We start from the raw sequence: 20,377 nt of genomic DNA on the forward strand, positions 1-20,377 counted from the left end.
AAAAAAAAGACTGCGCCTGGCTTTCTGAGAGGCATGAATGTTCTAGCCTTCCGTACGGAAGCTTTTCCCAGAAAAAGAGGAGTCAAAGACGAGAGGCTGGCCCGTCATAAGCGAATATGGGGGAAACAAGGGAAAATGTCCGGTGGATGGGGTGAGGCCCAGTCGCGCAGAGCCTAGGGTCGGAACACAAGCTGGGTGTGCTAGATCAAAACGCTTGTGGGTGGGGTCAGGATCAGGGCTGACGGGGTGGGGACTGGAGGACCCACACTTCGAAAAGGCTGCTTGAGGGATGACCGTAAGAGAACCCAACGGAGCGACCGAGGAGCGACCGCGGACCGCGGACTAGGGAAAGGGCGGACTGCTTAGGGAGAGAAGTGGCAGCGGCGGAGCATAAAGAATACAGGGTTGTATCTCAGGAGGGCGCTGACGGCCAATGCCAAGCGGCCGTGGGCGTGGCGCTGTCAAACTTCGGGGGGCGGGACTGGAGGGGCGGGCCGGGCGGGGTGGAGCCTCACTCCAAGCCAATAAGCAGCCGCCTTGTGGGCGGGGCGTAACGCTCAGGCCAAAATCGGAGCCAATGAGAGGGGCCTCCGCGTGCCCGCTGGCCCGCCCCTCATGGGGCGCGCGCCAGAGCCCCCGGCAGCCGTTAGGGGCGGGGCCTGCGGCCGCCCGCGCGCGCCTCACGCCCTCCCCTTTGTGTCACCATGGCGGCGGCGGCGGCGGCGGCGGCGGCGAGGATTACGAACGAGGGCTCGAAAGCCGCCAGGGTCTGAGGAGGCTACCGCGACCATGGTGGTGAGGGGCCCTCGGGGCCATCAGTCTGTCTGTCCGCGTGCCAGTCTGTCCGCGCGGCCCCGCCCTGAGCGCCCCGCCCCCGGCCCCGCCCGAGCCCGCGGCCCGCGCGCCGCCCCTCACCCTCCGTCGCGGTCCCCATGGTCCCCCCCCCCTCGGTCCGGTCCTGGGTCGCAGCCCGGGCCTCGACCCCGCCCCCTCGGCGCCCATCTCCCCTCCCCCCTTTCCCGGCCCTGAAAAGGGGGTGACAGTGGCGGAGGACCGGGACTTCAGAAAAGAGGGGGCTGGTTCAGGCAAGGACCCGCGCCCCATGAGCGTCCCCCCCCCCGCAGGCGTCTGCTGAGGCTTCCTGGAAACCAGCCCCCATCCCAGCGCCCTCCTCAGCATCCTCATCCTCAGCCACCCTCCCGACCACCACCTCCTGCTCTCAACAGCCCCTTTCTCATTCCTGAGCCCCACCCCCATCCCACCCCATCCCCTGCCTGACCCTTTTCTTCTCCTGCTTCATTTTCACCCCATGCCACCCGCTTGCAATCCTCCCACCGACATCGATCTGAACCTTTATCTCATCCTCTCCCGCCTTACTCTACCCTAGAGGCCAACATCGTGCCTCCGTTGCACTTGAGCCTTGGGGCTTCTCCATCTCCTTGTCTTCATCTCCCCTCCTCCATGTCTCCTTTTCCCACCATACTGCTCCCATTCAGCCATCCATTCATTCCCTCACTCCACAGACATTCACTGAGACCTCCTCTGTGCAGGCCCCATGCTCCAGGCACAGAAACAGTCAGATCACATCCTGCCTTGGGGAGCTTCATGGGCTGGCAGGGGACAGACTCTGAGGGTGAGACCCAGGGATGAACTCGGGGTTGCAGGGACATGGAGGAGGGAAAAGCCCAGTCTAGCAAATCCCTGAATCCCCATCTGGCAGCTGGTTAATTTATCAGATGTTGCCCGGTCTATGCTGTGCAACTGGATTGACACTGCATATCAGGGACCCAGAGAGGAATCTTACATACAGTTCCAACTCTGCCCAACTCTGTCTGGGGCCCTGCTTCAGGGGAGGTCGGAGTCCAGTGGGCGAGTTGAGTTCTTTGCCAGAGGCTTCTAAGAGTGAGATGGATAAACTCAGGTACAGCTGCATACCCTGGGATGGAGGAAGCCCAGGGGATGGAGAAAAATGTGTGCAGCAGCCTAAATGGATAGAGAGGGCTTTCTGGAGGAACACACGTACGAGGTGAGACCTGAGAAATGAGGAGAGAACCTGGTGACAGGGTGGCTGAACTAGGTTCCAGTCTGAGGAATGGCCTTTGCCAAGGCAGAGAAGGAAAGTGAGAAGGTGGCACTTGTGTTCTGAAAAGTTCACAGCTCTGAGAATGGGGCAGCAGGGTAGAGGCAGGGCTGGGGAGGCAAACAGAACCCAGCTCAAGGAAGCGTGACTGTCAGACCCAAGAATTCCGACTTCGTTCAGAGTGCATGAGAGTCACTGAAGCGGAATGTAGGAAAAAACAGTCACATTTGTACTTTGTGAAAACCATCCTGGCAGGAGGGGAGAGGTTGGGAGCACAAGACTAATGTGGATCGTGAAGGTCCAGACAGTGGCAAGTGACTGTACCCTGTAGTTGCGATAGAAGGATCTTAAACATGCACAGACAGGACCAGCATACTCTCGTTCCTGTTGCCTGCTCACCCTTGGTCTCTGCACCTCAGTCCTTCATCCCAGACCACACACGAAGAAGGAGGCTGCTCTACAGCCCAACACTCATCTCCTGTTGACCTACCCTTTTACCCCATGCTGCCAGACAGTGTGGAGAGCCTCCGGGCTCAAGGCCCAAGCTGGCAGATAACAATGTTCCCATTGTCCCTGCTCCCATCTCTGGGGGCCTCTGATTCTTCTCTCTGCTCTACAGGCCCGCAGCACTGACAGCCTGGATGGCCCGGGGGAAGGCTCAGTGCAGCCTGTACCCCCTACAGGGGGACCTGGAGCAAAGGGGAAGGCTGGGAAGAGGTGAGAGGATGCCAGGGGGCTTATCTTAGGAGAGAAGGGAGCTCCAGGAGAAAGCTGTGGCTGATACTTTGCTTGTCTCCCAGGCTCTCAGCTCCTCGAGGTCCTTTCCCCCGGCTGGCTGACTGTGCCCATTTCCACTATGAGAATGTCGACTTTGGCCACATTCAGGTATGGAAACTTCTGCCCAGGTGAACTGCTAGCAGCCACTTTGCTCTGAAGCTCATCCCTGAGCCCTGGCCACCTGAATGTTTGAGCAGATACCAGCAGGAAACAGAGGCTTGAGCTGACTAGGAGGACTGCTCTCTCATTCATCATTTACTCTTCTATGTATTCTTCCACAGCAATTTCCTGCTAGGCATCTGCTCCATGCCAGGGCTCTGTTCCCAGACAGTGGTATCGCCAGGCCTTGTCCTTGTGGAGGTCCAAGAGGAGAACCAGTTAAGAAAGGTCAGGTCTGGGACAAAACTGAAGCCCTCTCTTTGGTTTGTGCTTCCCTCTGCAGCTCCTGCTGTCCCCAGAGCGTGAAGGCCCTAACCTCTCTGGAGAAAATGAGCTGGTGTTTGGGGTACAGGTGACCTGTCAGGTGAGGCTGCCCCTGCCTCTCATCTAGCCTGAGGGACTAGCCACTGTAGTCCTCAGCTCTGTGTAATGGAGTCGGTACCCTCTGTCCTGACTGCCCCTACAGGGCCGCTCCTGGCCAGTTCTCCGGAGCTACGATGATTTCCGTTCCCTGGATGCCCATCTCCACCGGTGCATATTTGACCGGAGATTTTCCTGCCTCCCAGAGCTCCCTCCACCCCCAGAAGGCGCCAGGGCTGCCCAGGTAACCTACTTGTCTCAGTCCCTGCCTGAGCCATCAAAGGTATCCTCATCAGTTATGTGTGCAGCCAGCAAGGCAAGGGAAATAGTACAGATCTCTTGAGTTGGGCGTGCTGGTGTAAGCCTGTAATCTCAGCACTTGGAAGGCTGCAGTCGTATGATCTGAGTTCCAACCCCTCAGAATGGAGAAGCCTTAGAACTAGAACAAGATATAGAGGGTCCCTTTGGTTTGAGGATTATGGAAAGGTCCAAGGGTTCATAAGCCAGCACAGCCACATCAGTTTCACTCCAGAGCTTAGCCCAGTGTGGCGTGACAGTATTTCAGAACTTAGCAGCTGAGCCATGCCCAGGCATCCAGGGTGGATTTCAGCCTTGCTGAGAGATGAGCTTGGGCCCTGTGGGAGGGCAGTGGGCTCTATCCTCATCCATTCACAGGAGCCCTCCTTGGCAATTTGCTCCCAGATGCTGGTCCCATTGCTGCTGCAGTACCTGGAGACCCTGTCAGGACTGGTGGACAGTAACCTCAACTGTGGGCCTGTGCTCACTTGGATGGAGGTGGGCCTGACATGGAGAACCTGGAGCTAGGATCTAGTGAGAGGTGTCTGAGGCACAAGGAACAGTCTGGGAGTGTGTGGGCACAGAAAAGAAGAAAGCCAGAGGGGAGGAGGCATTGGTATTATTTTAGTGTCTGTGTGGGTGCATGCCTGCGAGAGAAAGGTAGGTGTGTGTGTGTGTGTGTGTGTGTGTGTGTAGTTGTGTGGCTGTGGAGATTTAAAGGTATGCCAGTTAGAAATGTGTTGCTTGTGATTCACGTACATCTGGCTGACAGTAACTTAAAATACTTGATGAGTTTTGGATAAAATGTGCAGTGTCTGCTATGAGGGATGAAAGTGCAGGTATCTATGGAGGCTTTGGGGACAGGAGGGTCTTGGGATAAGTCGGGGTGGGGAAGAAGAAGTGACTTTTTTTTTTTTGCTGTTGTTGTTACTTTGTCAGCTTTAAAATTGTTTTATTTTATGTGGGTAAGTGTTTTGACTGCAGAGGTTGGATGAAGGCATTAGATTCCCTGGAACTGGAGTTTCGGACAGTTGTGAGCTGCCATGTGGGTGCTGGGAACTGAGCCCGGGTCCTCTAGCAAGTACTCTTCACTGCTGAGCCATCTCTGCAGCCTTTTTTTTTTTGTTGTTTTTTTGTTAAAGAGGAAGTAAGAATCTAGGTGTTTGGGCAATGGTTTTGACTGACAGACCGTCTTAGGGACAGGTGGTGGCCTCACTGGACATGAAGGAAAGTTGTGTGACTTTACTAACTACCCTCTTCTGACATCTCCTTGCCACATTTTGTCTCTATCTCAGCTGGACAACCATGGCCGGCGTCTGCTCCTCAGTGAAGAGGCTTCCCTCAATATCCCTGCCGTGGCTGCCGCTCATGTGGTCAAGCGGTACACTGCCCAGGCACCAGATGAGCTGTCCTTTGAGGTGAGGTTTGGCAGTAGGCGGACTCTACCTGTGCTCCGTTTCTCCTGCCATTCCTGAACCCCCTCCCTCTACCCATTCCCAGGTGGGAGACATTGTCTCAGTGATCGACATGCCACCTACAGAGGATCGTAGCTGGTGGCGGGGCAAACGGGGCTTCCAGGTGAGCTGGGTAAGGTGGACATGTGCAGTAGAGCACTTTGCCCACCAGGGTGGCCCAGCTACTGACTGTGGTCTTTCCTCAGGTTGGTTTCTTCCCCAGTGAGTGTGTGGAGCTCTTCACAGAGAGGCCAGGCCCCGGCCTAAAGGCAGGTAAGTACCACGGAGAGTGGGCGCCCCCCCCCCCCCTCCTACCACCTATCCCTTCTACTGTTATCTACCCCACAGATGCTGACAGTCCCCTGTGTGGCATCCCAGCTCCTCAGGGTATCTCTGCTTTGACATCAGGTAATGAAAACAAGGGATCAGGTCTCTGCCCCGGCCTTACCAAATCAATTGCACTCCTGACTCTGAGTGGTCTGCTTTTGCCCCTACAGCTGTACCCCGGCCACGTGGGAAGCTGGCAGGGCTCCTCCGCACCTTCATGCGCTCTCGGCCCTCCCGCCAGCGGCTGCGCCAGCGGGGAATCCTGCGGCAGAGGGTATTTGGTTGTGATCTTGGAGAGCATCTCAGCAACTCTGGCCAGGATGGTGAGGCCTGGCATCTCTCACCCATCCTGCCTCAGATGCAGCTCTGGCCCTGACCCTGCTCCTCTCTCCCAGTGCCCCAAGTGTTGCGATGCTGCTCCGAGTTTATTGAGGCGCATGGTGTGGTGGATGGAATCTACCGGCTCTCAGGCGTGTCCTCCAACATCCAGAGGCTTCGGTGAGCACCCACAGCCTGCACTTATTAGCACCTTCTGTCCCAGCCCTGTGCTACAGGCCAGGGTCATATTTGTTGGGAGTTAGGAAGGCACGGTGCAATGGTGACCTGAGGCTCCCTTGAGGAGGTGATAGCCAGGTTAGCGCTGGAAGATGAGCATAGAAGTAGCATCTCCAGAGGGTCAGCTCCATGCACCCCACTACAGGCCAAGACTGACTGTGGGGCTGGGGATCCCATAGTGAATGACACAGGTGTAATGGAGAGAAGTCGATTGGGGCTAATGGGGGCCAAAATAAACTAGGAGAAAGAGCAAAGAATAGTGCTGTACCAGTAATCACAGCACTTGGGAGGTAGAGGCAGGAGGTCAGGGATTCGGGTCATACTTGGCTACATAGGGAGTTCTAGGCCAGCCTGAGCTATGTAAGAGACTTTCTCAAAACACCAAAACAAAATGAAAAACCACCCCCACCACAAAAGACAACCAGGATGGAGAACTTGTAGTCTTGAGTAGTGGGAGAAGGAGGCAACCTCATGGGAAAGAGGTGAGAGAGCAGGGGCTAGCCCATCAGAAGTGCCCGTGGTGGGGGTAGCACCCGTGCCAGGGGAAAGAGCCGAGACAGTACTGAGACTCGGCCAGGCAGCACATGCAGGGCCTCTGCACGTCAGTGCTTGGGTGACTGTGTGCACGCTAAGCAAGCACTCCATTCACCCAGCCCTTCGGGTGCTTCTAGGCAGGTGCTCTGTCAGTGAGCCGCACCCCAGCTCCTTGTACAGGGCCTAGGAAAGTTTGGACTGAAGGAACTAAGGAACCACCAGAAGGGCCTGAGCCAAGGAGGCATAAAGGTGGGAAGGAACAGGGCAAGGACAGGGGCCACCAGAGACTACAGGTGAGAGTTGAGTGGAGTCACAGAGGGGAAGGGCTTTACTTGTGAGCAGCAGACACTCAGCAGAGAAGTGAGCAGGGGGCACTGGGGTCATCCTTTCCCAGGGGCTGGTTAAAGCTCTGAGAATGGCACAGCATGCGGCCTTTGGTAGGAGCATAGTTGGACTCTGGAGTCAGCATTAGGTAGCTACAGGCAGAGGCATCATGCAGCTGAGCCTCAATGCCCCCCTTTCTAACATTGGGGCTCCCTTGTCTTTGCCACTCAGGGTCAGTGGGAGATTGAGTAAGGTTCTTCTGGATCCCTGCACAGGGCCTAGGGAAGAGCATTGTATCCATCTGTGGGACTTGTGGGTAGGGGTAGGGACATGGCCTGATGAGCCAGATTAAACACACCTCTCCTTGACCTGGGGATTCTCAGGCACGAGTTTGACAGCGAGAGGATCCCTGAGCTGTCTGGCCCCGCCTTCCTACAAGATATCCACAGTGTGTCATCTCTCTGCAAGCTCTACTTCCGGGAACTGCCCAACCCCTTGCTCACTTACCAGCTCTATGGGAAGTTCAGTGTGAGTAAAGGGACTGGCCAGGGAAGAGGGGGCCCAGCTGCATGTGGCCCAGCACCATCATGCCTGTCCATCATCTCAGGAGGCTATGTCAGTGCCTGGGGAGGAAGAACGCTTGGTGCGAGTGCATGATGTCATCCAGCAGCTGCCTCCACCACACTACAGGTAAATGGGCGGGGTCAAGAAGGACTCCAGTAGGGATGTAGGGGACTGAAGTGAGCAGTTGTCCACTGCGGCTTCTGCCCCCAGGACCCTAGAGTACCTACTGAGGCACCTGGCCCGCATGGCAAGACACAGCGCTAACACCAGCATGCATGCCCGCAACCTGGCCATTGTCTGGGCACCCAACCTGCTACGGTAAGCTTCCCTCAAGGGGGTAGACTCCATTCATAAAATAACACTTGAGTAAAGACCTATGTGGGACTCACGTGAGCATCTGGGGAGAATCAGACCAGGCTGAGGGGCAGGGCACAAACCTGAGGCAGATGGGACTGGTGATCTGGAGGGATCTCAGGGAGACCTGCTGGGCTGCAGTTGAGTGAATGAGCAGAGCCAGATGATAGGAGACCAGACTTGTAAGTTATAGTGAAGACTCCTTTGTGGGTTGAAGGATAGCCAAGGCAGGCCTCTAAGCTGGGAGAGCCTGGCTCAGGTGCACAGGCTCTCTGAGGAAAGACTGTTGGAGCAGGAAGGGGCTACTGTGACATCCACATGGGGAGAATGGAGACTGGGCTAACGTGTCAGTCAGCTTTGTGTAACTGCAACAAAATGCCCATAGCAGTGCTTACAAAGAGGAAGGATTTGCTTTGGAACAAGTTTCAGAGGTTTCAGTCCACAATCAACTGACTCCATTGTTTTGGGCTTGTGCCAGGGCAACATGGTGAGAGTTCATGGCAGAATAAAACTGCCAGTTCATGGCCAGAACACAGGAAGGGTTAGGGGAGAGCCAGGACCCCATGATTGTCTTTGAGAGCATGCCTCCAGTGACATAAAGTCCCATCTCCTAAATCCCCACCTTGGGGACCAAGTCTTTACTGCGTGGACGTTTGGGGAATACTTTCCCAAACTACACTAAGCAGGATGAGGGCAGAAGGGGTGTGTCAGAACCTGAGCAGATTTTTGGAGGTCCAGGTGCAATGGGTGGTTTGCTGACAGACTGAATGTGGGTACTCAGGACTAACCGAGGTAGAGGAGGTGAGGGAGGAAGCACGTTTGGGGGGAGCTGAAAGCCCAATTCTAGCTGTTATCACATCAAGACTACTGGCTGGAAGGACAGTGATCTATGCCATTGGCACTCGACCACTGTCAATCAGGCTCAAGGTAGGTGGCCTAACCTGCCCGCCTCCAGGTCTATGGAGCTGGAGTCAGTGGGGCTGGGCGGGGCAGCAGCCTTCCGTGAGGTCCGGGTGCAGTCGGTGGTGGTGGAGTTCCTGCTCACCCACGTGGAGGTCCTGTTCAGTGATACCTTCACTTCTGCTGGCCTGGACCCTGCAGGTATGTCCAGCCCATCCTCTGACGTCCTGGCTACTGTCCCTCAGTGTCAGGGCTGCAGTGGGAGGGCAGGTGGGCTCCTGGCCCTACCCCTACCCCACTGACTAGACCTCCCCCCCAGCTCCTTGAGGACCCCACCCCGGCCCATCCCTCCCCGCGCCCCCCTCCTTCTCATTTCAGCTCCTACGCCCAGGATCCCCACTTCTTGGCCAGGACGCCGTTCTTCCTTCACCCCTTATAGCTCCTGGGGGCGCTTGGGGCCTTGGGTCCACCTGGGAGGAAGTGGGAGGTCCCCAGACTTGACCCCACCCTGGCCCTGCCCAGACTCCCCGCCCTGCCCGGGACCCCAGCCCAGTCAGGATTCTGCTCGTCGGAGGGCCCTCTGGCCCGAGGTAACTGACCAGAGCCGCTGCCCTTGCTGGCTGCTGGGAGCTGCCTTCTCATCAGCTCGTTCTGCCTCACCCTCCTCCTTACCTGCCTGCTGCCCCCCATTCCCGCCTGATCTACACCGGCCCCTGCCTTGCCAGCCCGGGTGGGCACGCTGCGGGGCCGGGGCTTGGGCTGTGGCGCTTGGCTTTGCCTGTCGTCTCAAGTGGCCCAAAGCTTATAATTGTCCCCTTTCCGACCTCTCCAGGTCGCTGCCTCCTTCCCAGACCCAAGTCCCTTGCTGGAAGCAGTCCCTCCACTCGCCTGCTGACACTGGAGGAAGCCCAGGCACGAACCCAGGGCCGTCTTGGAACGCCTACTGAGCCCACAACTCCCAAGACCCCAACCTCCCCAGTGGAAAGGTATGAGTGGGGTGCCGGAGAGGGGAGGATTAGCTGGGAGGCTCTGGTTTCTCAGACTGCCTACTCTCTCACCTGCACTGCAGAAGGAAGAGAGAGCGAGGGGAGAAACAACGGAAGCCAGGGGGTAGCAGTTGGAAGACATTCTTTGCTCTGGGGCGGGGCCCCAGCATACCCCGGAAGAAGCCCCTGCCCTGGCTGGGTGGCAGCCGGGCCCCAGCCCAGCCTTCAGGTCAGAGGCGGAGGCCTGTGGGTGGTGGGAGTGGCTATAGTGCTGGAGAGGGAGGTGACTTTCTTCTCCCTACAGGCAGCAGACCTGACACTGTCACACTGAGATCTGCCAAAAGTGAGGAGTCTCTGTCATCGCAGGCCAGCGGGGCTGGTGAGCACAGGGTGGGCCCTACACGTTCCCAGAGAGGAGGAACCGAGGCCCTGGTTTCACCCTTAAATGTTGTACTTCAGATTGGGGAGAGGGCCTTGAGTTTTGTTTGTTTTGTTTTGGAGGGTTTTGTTACTGTTTTGAGGTGGGGTCTTGCTGTGTTGCTCTGGCTGGCCTGAACTTGCTGTATAGCCCAGGCTGGCCCCACAACTCTTAACTGCCTTGGGCATGAGAACTGAGGTTACACGGGTGAGTCACCAGATCCAGCAAGGGTTTAAACTTTTAAAACAGAAGCCTCAGGTGAGAGCTAGGTGAATTTTAGGTACACGCTAGTATAAATTGCTATTGATAGGACACGCTGTATTCACTAGTTCATACAAGGCCTTTTGTTCAGTCTTTCGCTTTGAAAATATTTAAATAATATTATAAACACCCCAAAACCCCCTGGATGCAATTAAAAGAGCCCCTATATCTCCCTGCTGCTGCCCTGACCAGAGGCATCCTCTTGACAGCCATCATCCCTCACTTTGGAGGTTCACTCCCATACAGGTGCATATATATGTAAATACCTCGTTGCTCAATCCCAGCTGCTTTGAAGCATTTGTGGGCAACATGGGAAGTGGGAAGCATGCTGCATGTGCAGCTTGATTTTCAGAACACACAGACACAGTTGGCCAGTGCAACTTAGCTCCTCCCATTGCTTTCTTTTCTGTCGTGTGTGTGTGTGTGTGTGTGTGTGTGTGTGTGTGTGTGTGTGCGCGTGCGCGCGCAAGTGCACATGCAAGCACTCGCTCACCATTCCTCCACCCGGTGGCTTTGGCGGTTCTTGTCAGCAATCCCCATCCCACTCACAGTGTGGGAGATGGCTCTGGCAGATGGCCAAGAGTGAAGCTGCTGTTGGGTAGGCTCAGCACACAGCTTGATGGGAACAGAAGAGCCAGTGCTTTCCCAAGGCACCCTGTAGAGTGCGGGCTAGCCTGCCCTTCTCATGCTTCATAGATAGGTTATGCAGTCACCAGACCCAGTTCAGAACCTTGTCCTACCACTCATGGTCTGAACAGCTCTTTCTGAGTCAGGCTGGGTGTCCTCCTGCCAAGTTGTATCCTGTCCTCAAGATGTATCTGCTGTAAGATTCTCACCTCTAACTGTGATCCCCCTCCCAACAGGCCTCCAGAGGCTGCACCGGCTGCGACGACCCCACTCCAGCAGTGATGCTTTCCCTGTAGGCCCAGCACCTGCTGGCTCCTGTGAGAGCCTGTCCTCCTCTTCCTCCTCCTCCTCCTCTTCCTCTTCCTCCTCCTCCTCAGAGTCCTCAGCAGCTGGTCTGGGGCCACTCTCTGGGTCCCCCTCACACCGCACGTCAGCCTGGCTAGATGATGGTGATGAGCTGGATTTCAGTCCACCCCGCTGTCTGGAAGGACTTCGGGGACTCGACTTTGATCCCCTTACCTTTCGCTGCAGCAGCCCTACCCCAGGGGACCCTGCACCTCCCGCCAGCCCAGCACCTCCAGCCTCTGCCTCTGCCTTCCCACCTCGGGCAACCCCACAGGCCCTGTCACCCCATGGGCCCACCAGCTCTGCTTTGCCCACTGCCCTGGACATCTCAGAGCCGCTGGCTGTGTCAGTGCCTCCCGCTGTCCTGGAACTGCTGGGGGCTGGAGGAACACCTGCCCCAGTCACCCCAACACCCGCTCTGAGCCCTAGCCCAGGCCTGCGCCCCCATCTCATCCCCCTGCTACTGCGTGGAGCTGAGGCCCAGCTAAGTGACACCTGCCAGCAGGAAATCAGCAGCAAGCTAGCACCAACTGGTCCCCGAGGAGCTCCAGGCCAGTGCAGTGAGTCTTGTTCAGTAGACCTCACTCCCACTAGTCCCCAGGCTGTCCCAGGACCCAGCTGACCGCCTTCCTATTCCTTTCTGTATTGTAGGTCCTGGCATGGATTCACCATTATTGCCCCCACCCTTGTCTCTGCTGCGCCCTGGTGGGGCTCCACCCCCACCCCCCAAGAACCCAGCACGCCTCATGGCTCTGGCTTTGGCTGAGAGGGCTCAGCAGGTGGCAGAGCAACAGAGCCAACAAGAGCAGGGGGGCACCCCACCTGCTCCCCATTCCCCTTTCCGCCGCTCACTATCCCTAGAGGTGGGCGGGGAGCCTGTCGGGACTTCAGGGAGTGGGCCACACCCTCCTTCCTTAGCCCATCCAGGTGCCTGGGCTCCAGGTCCCCCACCTTACCTCCCAAGGCAACAAAGTGATGGGAGCCTGGTAAGAAGCCAGCGGCCCTTGGGAACCTCAAGGAGGGGTCCCAGAGGCCCTTCCCAGGTCAGTGCCCAGCTCAGGGCAAGTGGGGCTTACAGGGATGCTCCAGAGATGGCAGCCCAGTCCCCATGTTCTGTCCCTTCACAGGGTCCTAACCCCAGTTTCTTCTCAACCCCCCGGGAGTGTCTGCCACCTTTCCTTGGGGTCCCCAAACAAGGCTTGTACTCCCTGGGTCCCCCATCCTTCCCACCTAGCTCCCCGGCCCCAGTCTGGAGGAACTCTCTGGGTACCCCCTCAGCACTTGACAGAGGAGAGAATCTATACTATGAGATTGGGGCAGGGGAGGGGACCTCCTACTCTGGCCCCAGCCGGCCCTGGAGTCCATTTCGCTCCATGCCCCCCGACAGGCTCAATGCCTCTTATGGCATGCTTGGCCAGTCACCACCACTCCACAGGTCCCCCGACTTCCTGCTTAGCTACCCACCGCCCGCCTCCTGCTTTCCACCTGACCACCTTAGCCACTCAGTTTCTCAGCACATTGCCCGGCGCCCTACCCGGCCTGAGCCCCTCTATGTCAACCTAGCCCTAGGACCCAGGGGCCCCTCACCTGCCTCTTCCTCCTCCTCCTCTCCTCCTGCCCACCCCCGAAGCCGTTCAGATCCTGGGCCCCCTGTTCCCCGCCTACCCCAGAAGCAGCGGGCCCCGTGGGGTCCTCGTACCCCCCATCGGGTGCCAGGACCTTGGGGCTCCCCTGAGCCTCTCCTGCTGTACAGGGCAGCTCCACCAGCCTATGGGAGGGGAGGCGAGCTCCGAGGATCCTTGTACAGAAATGGAGGACATAGAGGGGAGGGGGCTGGTCCCCCTCCTCCATATCCCACACCCAGCTGGACCCTACATTCAGAAGGACAGACCAGAAGTTACTGCTGAGCTAGGGTCAGGAAAAGACACCCCCCCACACACAACTGGATCTTGGCCCTAGTCAACCCTTTGTTTTGTATTTTCTTGAGCTCGCCACCCTACTCCAGGTTTCTAACTTTGTAACTTGCTCTGATGTGGCTCCCTAACCCAAAATCATTGTATCCCTACCCTGAGTTGCAGGGTGTGACCATCCCCCACCCCCTCCTGGGGGCCCTTGCACAAATTGGGGAGGAACAAGGCTGCTACCCTGTCTGTCCTCCTCCTCTCTCCAGGAGCCTTCAGCCCGTCCTGCTGTCTGCACAGGGGTGGGGAAAAGTCCCTGTCCACCTCTCCCCATGCACCCCACTAAACCACCTGACAACATTAATGAATAAAAATGGCAGAAATTTGGCTGCTGGAGCCCGTGAATGAAGAAGAGACGAGCTGGGGGACTTTACCACTTTCTTTGCTTTGAGGTAGACACTGAGGGATGGGGTCAGTCCTGGGAAGGGGAAGGGTAATGACTGCAGGGAGAGCTGTGGCACCCTACGAGTCTGGGCTAAGAGTAGGGCTCAGCTGGGTTTGTCTTCAAGGTGGCACTTATTCTGCAGCTCTGCCATGATCTCCTCCAACAGATCCATCCTGGGCAGCAGGAAGGCAGACAGACCTGGGCTTAGCTCAGGCTGAGGGAGGGGCCTGGGCCGCCCACCACAGCCTGTATATCTCACTCCTGTAGGCTGTCGAAGAGAGTGCCTTCTGTGGGCTCACTAGCCTCACTATCAGGTTTCTACAGGAGGAAAGGGTGAGCTGCCACCAGCTGCCACGGAGGCCCAGAGCCTGGGGGCTTTAGGTGGTCTTCCCTGGCAGCAGCTCTCTGGGCACTGAAGCCTCTTTGTTGGTCAGCATGCAGGGTAGGGTCCAGAACAAGCAGCCCATGCGTGCCCCAGCTGCCCCTGCAGCTCTTCCCCCCACACTGCTCCTCAGAGCTCTGGGTCCCCAGCAAGAGGCTGGCTAAGGGCTGGTGCGCAGGGCAGGGCCTTGGGGGAAGCAGGGCTGCTCAGGGAGTCAGGTCAGGAGAGGAAGCTGGCAGACTTGTGAGGTGGGGGCTGCAGGTTAGCAGCGGACTGGGGTAGCCGTACTGTTGAGGTGGGCTCCGGGCAACAGTGCATGCTGGGGCTGGGGCTGGGCTCCACACCAGAGCTGGGGTCTAGAGGAAGACTGGGGCTGGGACTGAGGCTGCTGCCTAGAGTCAAGCTACTGCCCGAGTCCCAGGCTGCATTCTGCTGGACCCTCCTGTCATCTGTGACCTCGGGAGTCTCCAGGGCCTGCAGAAAACAAGGGCAAGGAACTGGCGTGGTTGTCTGGGCCCCCACACCTCCTTTGATTACCAGACCACTCCCCTGCTTCCTACCTGGGAAGGGTCTGGGAAAGGGAGCACGAGCCCTGATCTGGCCTTGGCCCTGGGAGTCACTTCACGGTACAGATGCTCTGGGGATACAGGCCAGATGGCTGGAATTTGATGCACACCTCCACAGTGTCCAGAACACCCCATCATCATCTGTACCCTCTAACCTGGCAGGGAACCCAGGGTTACAGGAGACGGTGTTGTCCACTCTATTGGGGAGCTGACCTTGGGTGCTGATTCCTGTGGAAAGGGGGTGAGATGTGACATGAGCCCTGCCTGGGGTTCCATAAGTTCCCATGCCACTCTGACCTTCCTGTACCTTGGCCATGGCCTTCCGCAATAGGTACCGAGTGCTCTGCAAGCTGCCCCAGCGGTCAGCAGGCTCTAGGCCCAGCCCAGCTTGAACCAAGGCCTGGTAGGGAGCTGGCAGCAAGGGGTCCAGTGCCGGGCTCTCACCTGCTTCCAGCTTTGCCTTCACCTCAGGCCCCTCTCCCCCAGCCCACGGCAGCTCTCCTGTGAAGAGGCACCATGAGGAGACCCACCCTAGTGGGATGTCTCTGGGTGGGGTGCAAGCGTAGGGTGGGTCACTGACCAGTGAAGACCTCCTGGGTCAGGATGCAGAAGCTGTAGAGATCTGAGGTAGTGGCTGGCATGTCACCACGGATCAGTTCAAGTGGCAGCCATGGGTACAGTTCAGGGGGTGGGGGAAGTCCTGGACCTGGGTCTCCCTGGGGGTAATCCTGCTGCAGCCTGGGGAGGCCAAAAGGTCTAGTGAACCAGTGGCTGCTGGGAGGAACACAGGGCAGACATGGGGGCAGGCTCTCACCTGGACTGCAGCCTAGGCTGGTTCAGTGGACGCCCATGTTCCAGGTGGCTAACCTTAGCCAGGCCTGGCCGCACTAGCTGCACAGCATGGGAACTGAGGCCACCATGGGCCCAGCAGCGGGACTGCAGGAACAACAGGGCCTCCACCACCTGCAGCAGCAGAGAGCCTGGCCGCAGGCCTGGCAGGCCTTGGGAACCCTCCGCAACCGGTCTTGCTGAGTGCAGTAGGAAATAAAGGGAGCCCAGCCACACCGGCTCAAAGAGCAGGCTCAGTCTGCACAGGTCCTCTGAGGGGCTCAGTGCCATCAGCAGCAGCAGGCCAGGGTGGTGTAGGATGCTGTGAGGGAGCAGAGGGTCCTTCACAATCTGCCCCAGCTGCTCAAGGTGAGGGCTGCTCCTGGCCACAGACCACCTACCATGGGCCAGGGGAAAACTGTCTCACCAGCGACCATGCAGGAAACACTGAGACCCTCCATCACAGCCTAGCAGTGGCAGAGCCAGCCCCAGCCCACCATACCAGCCTAAGGCCCCTCCCATCCCTTCCTCCTTTGTGGGTAGTACTCTGGTGTCGGGGGACAGGGGGTGTCCCTACAGCTGGAGAGCTCTGTGCTGGATGCTAGCACAGAACCAAAGCTTAACCACAACTACGGCTAGTAACACATCCTCTCGGCTATGGACTGCTGGAATCAGTGGTCAGCTGGGGCTGGTAACCTGCAGTGCTGAAGGTCAGCCAATAGCACATCAGGGGGAGTTTCAGGGGTCTTCAGCTGCCGTACAGTAACGGGGTGGCCCTTCCACAGGAGGCTGGAGAAGGGGCAGCAGGTGAGTGACATGGCAGGACGTCCTTGTGAGGGAAGCAGGAGGCAGGGGCTCTCTGGGGGCATGGAAGGGGCTCTCACTTGGCCATGAGGGTTTGAGAACTGCTCTCGTAGGTGCGGTCAGGCTCACCCTGGGTTGGCGCGAGCTCCTTGGGGTCTACCAGTGGGATGCCCATTATCAGTGCCGGTGGCTGCAGGCTGTTCAGCTGAGGGAAGAGAGCAGGGCTTTGAGCACCAAGAGAAGGCAGGGGTCCCTGATCTCCCTTCTTCCCCCTCTTACCTGGCCGAACCCCAAGCCTGGGGTTAGAGGGGATCTCCTCATCCGTCCTTGCCTCAGTGCCCTGGGGTAAAGGGCGGGCTGGGGGTAAGTATGGGGTCACTGGGTGTGCTGGCCCTGAAGGCTCAAGGGCGTGGGCTCTTACCTGTCTGCCTGTGCCAGCCTTGGTGAGGGAAGGGAGCCACACAGGCTGTGTCCAGAGCTAGCTTGCAACCGACTCAGGGACACAGTGGGCGCCAACTCCCCGCTCTGCACCAGTGCTGACATGTGGGTACGACACCATTGTAATAGCTCCAGCACCTGGGTGGGGCACAGGGTTAGACCGGGAGCATCCACTGACCTCGATGACCCCACTGTACCCTGGCCACTACTCACCTCCCAGCTCTGCTTGGTATCACCCTGCTCAGCCCAGTCTCGTGGTGTACGACCCTGCTGGTCATGCAGCCGCAGGTCACCTCCTGCCTGCAGCAGGTGCCACAACACTAACCCTCGGCCCGAGAAGGCCCCTGCGTGCATAGGCGTGCTGCCATCGAGGCAGCGGCTAGGACAGAACCAGAGGATGAAGAAAGGCGGGGGTGGGGCATGGGGAACAGTGGAAAGGGAGCTGGATGGAGGCTGAGAGGATGGGAGGAGTCCTGGGAAGTGGGTTACATGAAAACTCAAGGGAGTCAGCGGGGGAGGGGGGAGAGGATCTTTGTGAGCTCTGGAAGGTACCAGAATGAGAACAGTCACTGGGGAGTGAGAAGAGACCCAGAGGCCAGGGAAGGCACCAGGCGCTGGAAGGGGCTTTGTGCCCTGAGTGTTGGGGTACTGGGGTCTGTCTACTCACTGGTTGGGGTTGGCACCAGAGGCCAGTAGGAGACGCACAATAGAAGTATGGCCCAGTAGTGCAGACAGGAAGAGCCCCGTCTGCCCAGCAGAGTTCTCACCATCTACCTGGACAGCTGAGGGACATCAAGGCCTAAGGCTGTGCTCACTCCATACTCCCGGAAGTCTCGCAGGCCACCAGACAACACACATCTCATGTATTCCAGGTTAGACTGGCACTCAGTATGTACCCAGAGATGACCATGAACCTCTGCTCCTCCTGTCTCTTGAGTGCTGGGATTTACCAGTCACCACGACTGGTTAACATAGGGCGGAGGACCCAACCAGGGGCACTGAGCACGATGAACAAGCACTCTATCAACTGAGTTACATCCCCAGCACTTCGGCAAGGGCTCCGGCAATTCCAGCCTCCACTGTTTCTCTTTGGCTTGGTGCCTGTTCTGTCCCTTCTCCATCCATCCCACCCTGGCCCCTAGTTAGCCATGGCCTTGATCCCTGTGTCCATTTCTGTGTCCTGGAACTAGCGCCTCAACACAGGGCACTAGAAGTAACTCCACCAAGCTAGAACATCTGCCATGAAAACAGTCATCCTTCCCACACCAGAGGTGTCAAATCAGGGGCCAAACAAAGGTGGCCCTTCCCCAACCTCTGAACACCACATTCTCTGCCTCACGCTTTACTCACAGCCTATCCATCATCTTCTGCAACAACATCTTAATTGGTTTTTTATTCTCAACCTGTGTCCCAAAGGCATCTTCCAAAAACACAAATTGTTGCCAAGACTACATCATCCCACACGAGTTATTCCAAATCAAAAATATACTAAGAGGGTAAGGCCAGCCCTGACTTTAATTCCAAAACCGGATGACAGTTTCCCGAACCAGAAAATAAAACTAAAAACAGATTTTTTTTTAATGTGCATTGGTGTTTGATCTGCATGTCTGTGTGAGGGAATCAGATCCACTGGAACTTGAGTTACAGACAGTTGTGAGCTGCCATGTGGGTGCTGGGAATTGAACCCAGGTCCCCTGGAAGAGCAGCCAATGTTCATAACCACTGAGTCATCTCTCCAGCCCCTAAAAACGGATTCTGTTTATGATCACACAGGCAGAAACCTGAGTAACTCCCACTTATCCCCAGAAAGCAGATATGCTTCCACATAAGAAACCATCAATGTAACAGACCTTCATGGGTTAAAAGACATGATTTATATGTCCTGGACTGAGGGTGTAGCTCAGTGGTAGTACCCTGCCTAGAATCTCCCAGTGAGGGTCTGGGGGTGTGGCTCAGTGGTAGCGCCCCTGCCTAGAATCCCCCAGTGAGGGGCTGGGGTGTGGCTCAGTGGTAGTGCCCTGCCTAGAATCCCCCAGTGAGGGGCTGGGGGTGTGGCTCAGTGGTAGAGCCCCTGCCTAGAATCCCCCAGTGAGGGGCTGGGGTGTGGCTCAGTGGTAGTGCCCTGCCTAGAATCCCCCAGTGAGGGGCTGGGGATGTGGCTCAGTGGTAGAATACCTGCCTAGAATCCCCCAGTGAGGGGCTGGGGGTGTGGCTCAGTGGTAGAGCCCTGCCTAGAATCCCCCAGTGAGGGGCTAGGGTGTGGCTCAGTGGTAGAGCTCCTGTCTAGAATCCCCCAGTGAGGGCCTGGAGGCATGACTCGGTGGCAAAGTGCTTGCCTAGCATGAATAAATTACTGGGTTCTAGTCCTAGCACCAGTGGGGAGAAAAAAAAATCACATTTTAACTTTGTAGATATAGAAAAAGTGAAGTTAGCTGGGTAGTGGTGGTGCACACCTTCAATCCCAGCACTTGGAGGCATAAGCAGGCAGAACTCTGTGAGTTCAGGCTAGCCCCATCTACAGAGTAAGTTCTAGGACAGCCAGGACTACACAGAGAAACCCTGTCTTGAAAAAAAATGCAAAAAAGAAGAAGAAGAAGAAGAAGAAGAAGAAGAAGAAGAAGAAGAAGAAGTGAAGTTCATGAAATTTAGCACATGTATATAATTAGGGAGAAAAACCTTCCGAAAACGTAGGTGGAATTACTAATTATTCTTATAATTATAAACCCCAACAGCAAGTATGATACTCAGTACAAAAACAGATTTAGTTCTTTAAACATAAAAAATAATTTTTTTTGAGACAGGGTCTCATTAGCACAGGCTCCTCCTGGAGTCTTTATCGTCCACCCTCAGCCTGAGGACTAGAATGACGTGTGCTCCATGATGGATGTTTTCTCTCTCTTCAACTAAGAGAGAGAAATATCTTCAGACTCAGCAAACAATCAGAGCTATTAAGCAAGCCTAGAAAGTGGTCAGATACACAATCAACTTACACAAATTAGTGAAAATTGTGAACCTGCTGAACGCTCATCGAAAGCTGAATTTCCTACTTCTGGTACCATCAAACATACACAAAATCCATCAACACCTCCACATCTTTGTAGTGATGTGTAAGGAAAGCCTTTGTGCCTGGCTTTGAGAGAAATGTTTCAGCAAAGCCTTTTCCATGCTCGGGTTAATCGGCAGAGGCTGAGAAATTGTTTTGAGGCTGTGTAAACCTTGAAGAACTGTTGTCTCTCTGCAGAGTCTGCACTGGGTGCTTGCTCTGTGTGAGAGCTTGCAGCTGCACCGACCTTGGTCCTAAGACACTCCTGGCAGACTTGGAGTTCTTAAGCCATAATCAAAAGGGACTGAGATGTGTGTGGGTTGTCTGCTCTCATGGGCAGCAAGAGCAAGTTGACTTTGGCAGGCGGAACATTTTCCAGCCCCAATTAACCTTGTAATTGTTGGAATAAAGTAACTGGAGTTAGGTCTTTTCCAAGAATGCTGTACCCCTCTGCTCCTTCGGAAAATGAAGTCTTAGCATCGTGGTTAGTTTCTCTTGCTACTGTGGCACCTACGACCCAACATCAAACAATACATCTTCGCAGGCTCTTTATTATCTGGACCCAATACCTCTTCACACTCTTCTCCCTGAGTCTGGCTGTTCATACCCATGCCCAGCTCACTTTGACTTCAGGGCCTTTGCCCAGGC

The 20,377-nt window shown here is 56.5% G+C and overlaps 1 protein-coding gene and 1 long non-coding RNA gene across 5 annotated transcripts; one reads left to right on the plus strand and one right to left on the minus strand.

The window, feature by feature from the left end:
• Window positions 1-715: 715 nt before the first annotated feature.
• Arhgap33 (Rho GTPase activating protein 33) lies at window positions 716-13,610 on the plus strand. Of its 4 annotated transcripts, none has more exons than XM_059275125.1 (22): window positions 716-795; window positions 1,524-1,633; window positions 2,700-2,797; window positions 2,881-2,965; window positions 3,300-3,380; window positions 3,483-3,620; window positions 4,079-4,171; window positions 4,969-5,091; window positions 5,174-5,251; window positions 5,334-5,400; window positions 5,476-5,535; window positions 5,625-5,777; window positions 5,850-5,952; window positions 7,251-7,395; window positions 7,475-7,557; window positions 7,642-7,749; window positions 8,741-8,886; window positions 9,518-9,671; window positions 9,755-9,900; window positions 9,976-10,050; window positions 11,214-11,882; window positions 11,974-13,610. In XM_059275125.1, exons 2-22 carry the CDS (start codon window positions 1,556-1,558, stop codon window positions 13,227-13,229), a joined length of 3,939 nt encoding a protein of 1,312 aa, XP_059131108.1. In that variant the 5' UTR covers window positions 716-795; window positions 1,524-1,555; the 3' UTR covers window positions 13,230-13,610. The 4 variants fall into 4 exon arrangements, with proteins under 4 accessions (XP_059131108.1, XP_059131114.1, XP_059131122.1 ...); XM_059275131.1 differs by having other exon boundaries at window positions 1,551-1,633; XM_059275139.1 differs by lacking the exon at window positions 1,524-1,633 and having other exon boundaries at window positions 722-795.
• A 34-nt stretch (window positions 13,611-13,644) lies between these two features.
• LOC131921587 (uncharacterized) lies at window positions 13,645-14,380 on the minus strand. Its single transcript, XR_009382029.1, has 3 exons — window positions 14,339-14,380; window positions 13,928-13,986; window positions 13,645-13,841 (listed from the first exon to the last, which is right to left on the minus strand). It is a non-coding gene; the product is annotated as an uncharacterized LOC131921587 (long non-coding RNA).
• Between the last annotated feature and the right edge of the window lie 5,997 nt (window positions 14,381-20,377).

The sequence above is a fragment of the Peromyscus eremicus genome, chromosome 1 (assembly GCF_949786415.1).
Source record: "Peromyscus eremicus chromosome 1, PerEre_H2_v1, whole genome shotgun sequence".
In the NCBI taxonomy this organism is placed as follows: domain Eukaryota; kingdom Metazoa; phylum Chordata; class Mammalia; order Rodentia; family Cricetidae; genus Peromyscus; species Peromyscus eremicus.

Bases quoted from the DNA above. Each gene is read 5' to 3' on its own strand.
- Arhgap33 (XM_059275125.1), top strand. From the start codon at position 1,556: ATGCTCCAGGCACAGAAACAGTCAGATCACATCCTGCCTTGGGGAGCT. The intron at 2,966-3,299 runs GTATGGAAACTT...TTCCCTCTGCAG, and splicing joins TCGACTTTGGCCACATTCAG to CTCCTGCTGTCCCCAGAGCG. The intron at 10,051-11,213 runs GTGAGCACAGGG...CCCTCCCAACAG, and splicing joins ATCGCAGGCCAGCGGGGCTG to GCCTCCAGAGGCTGCACCGG.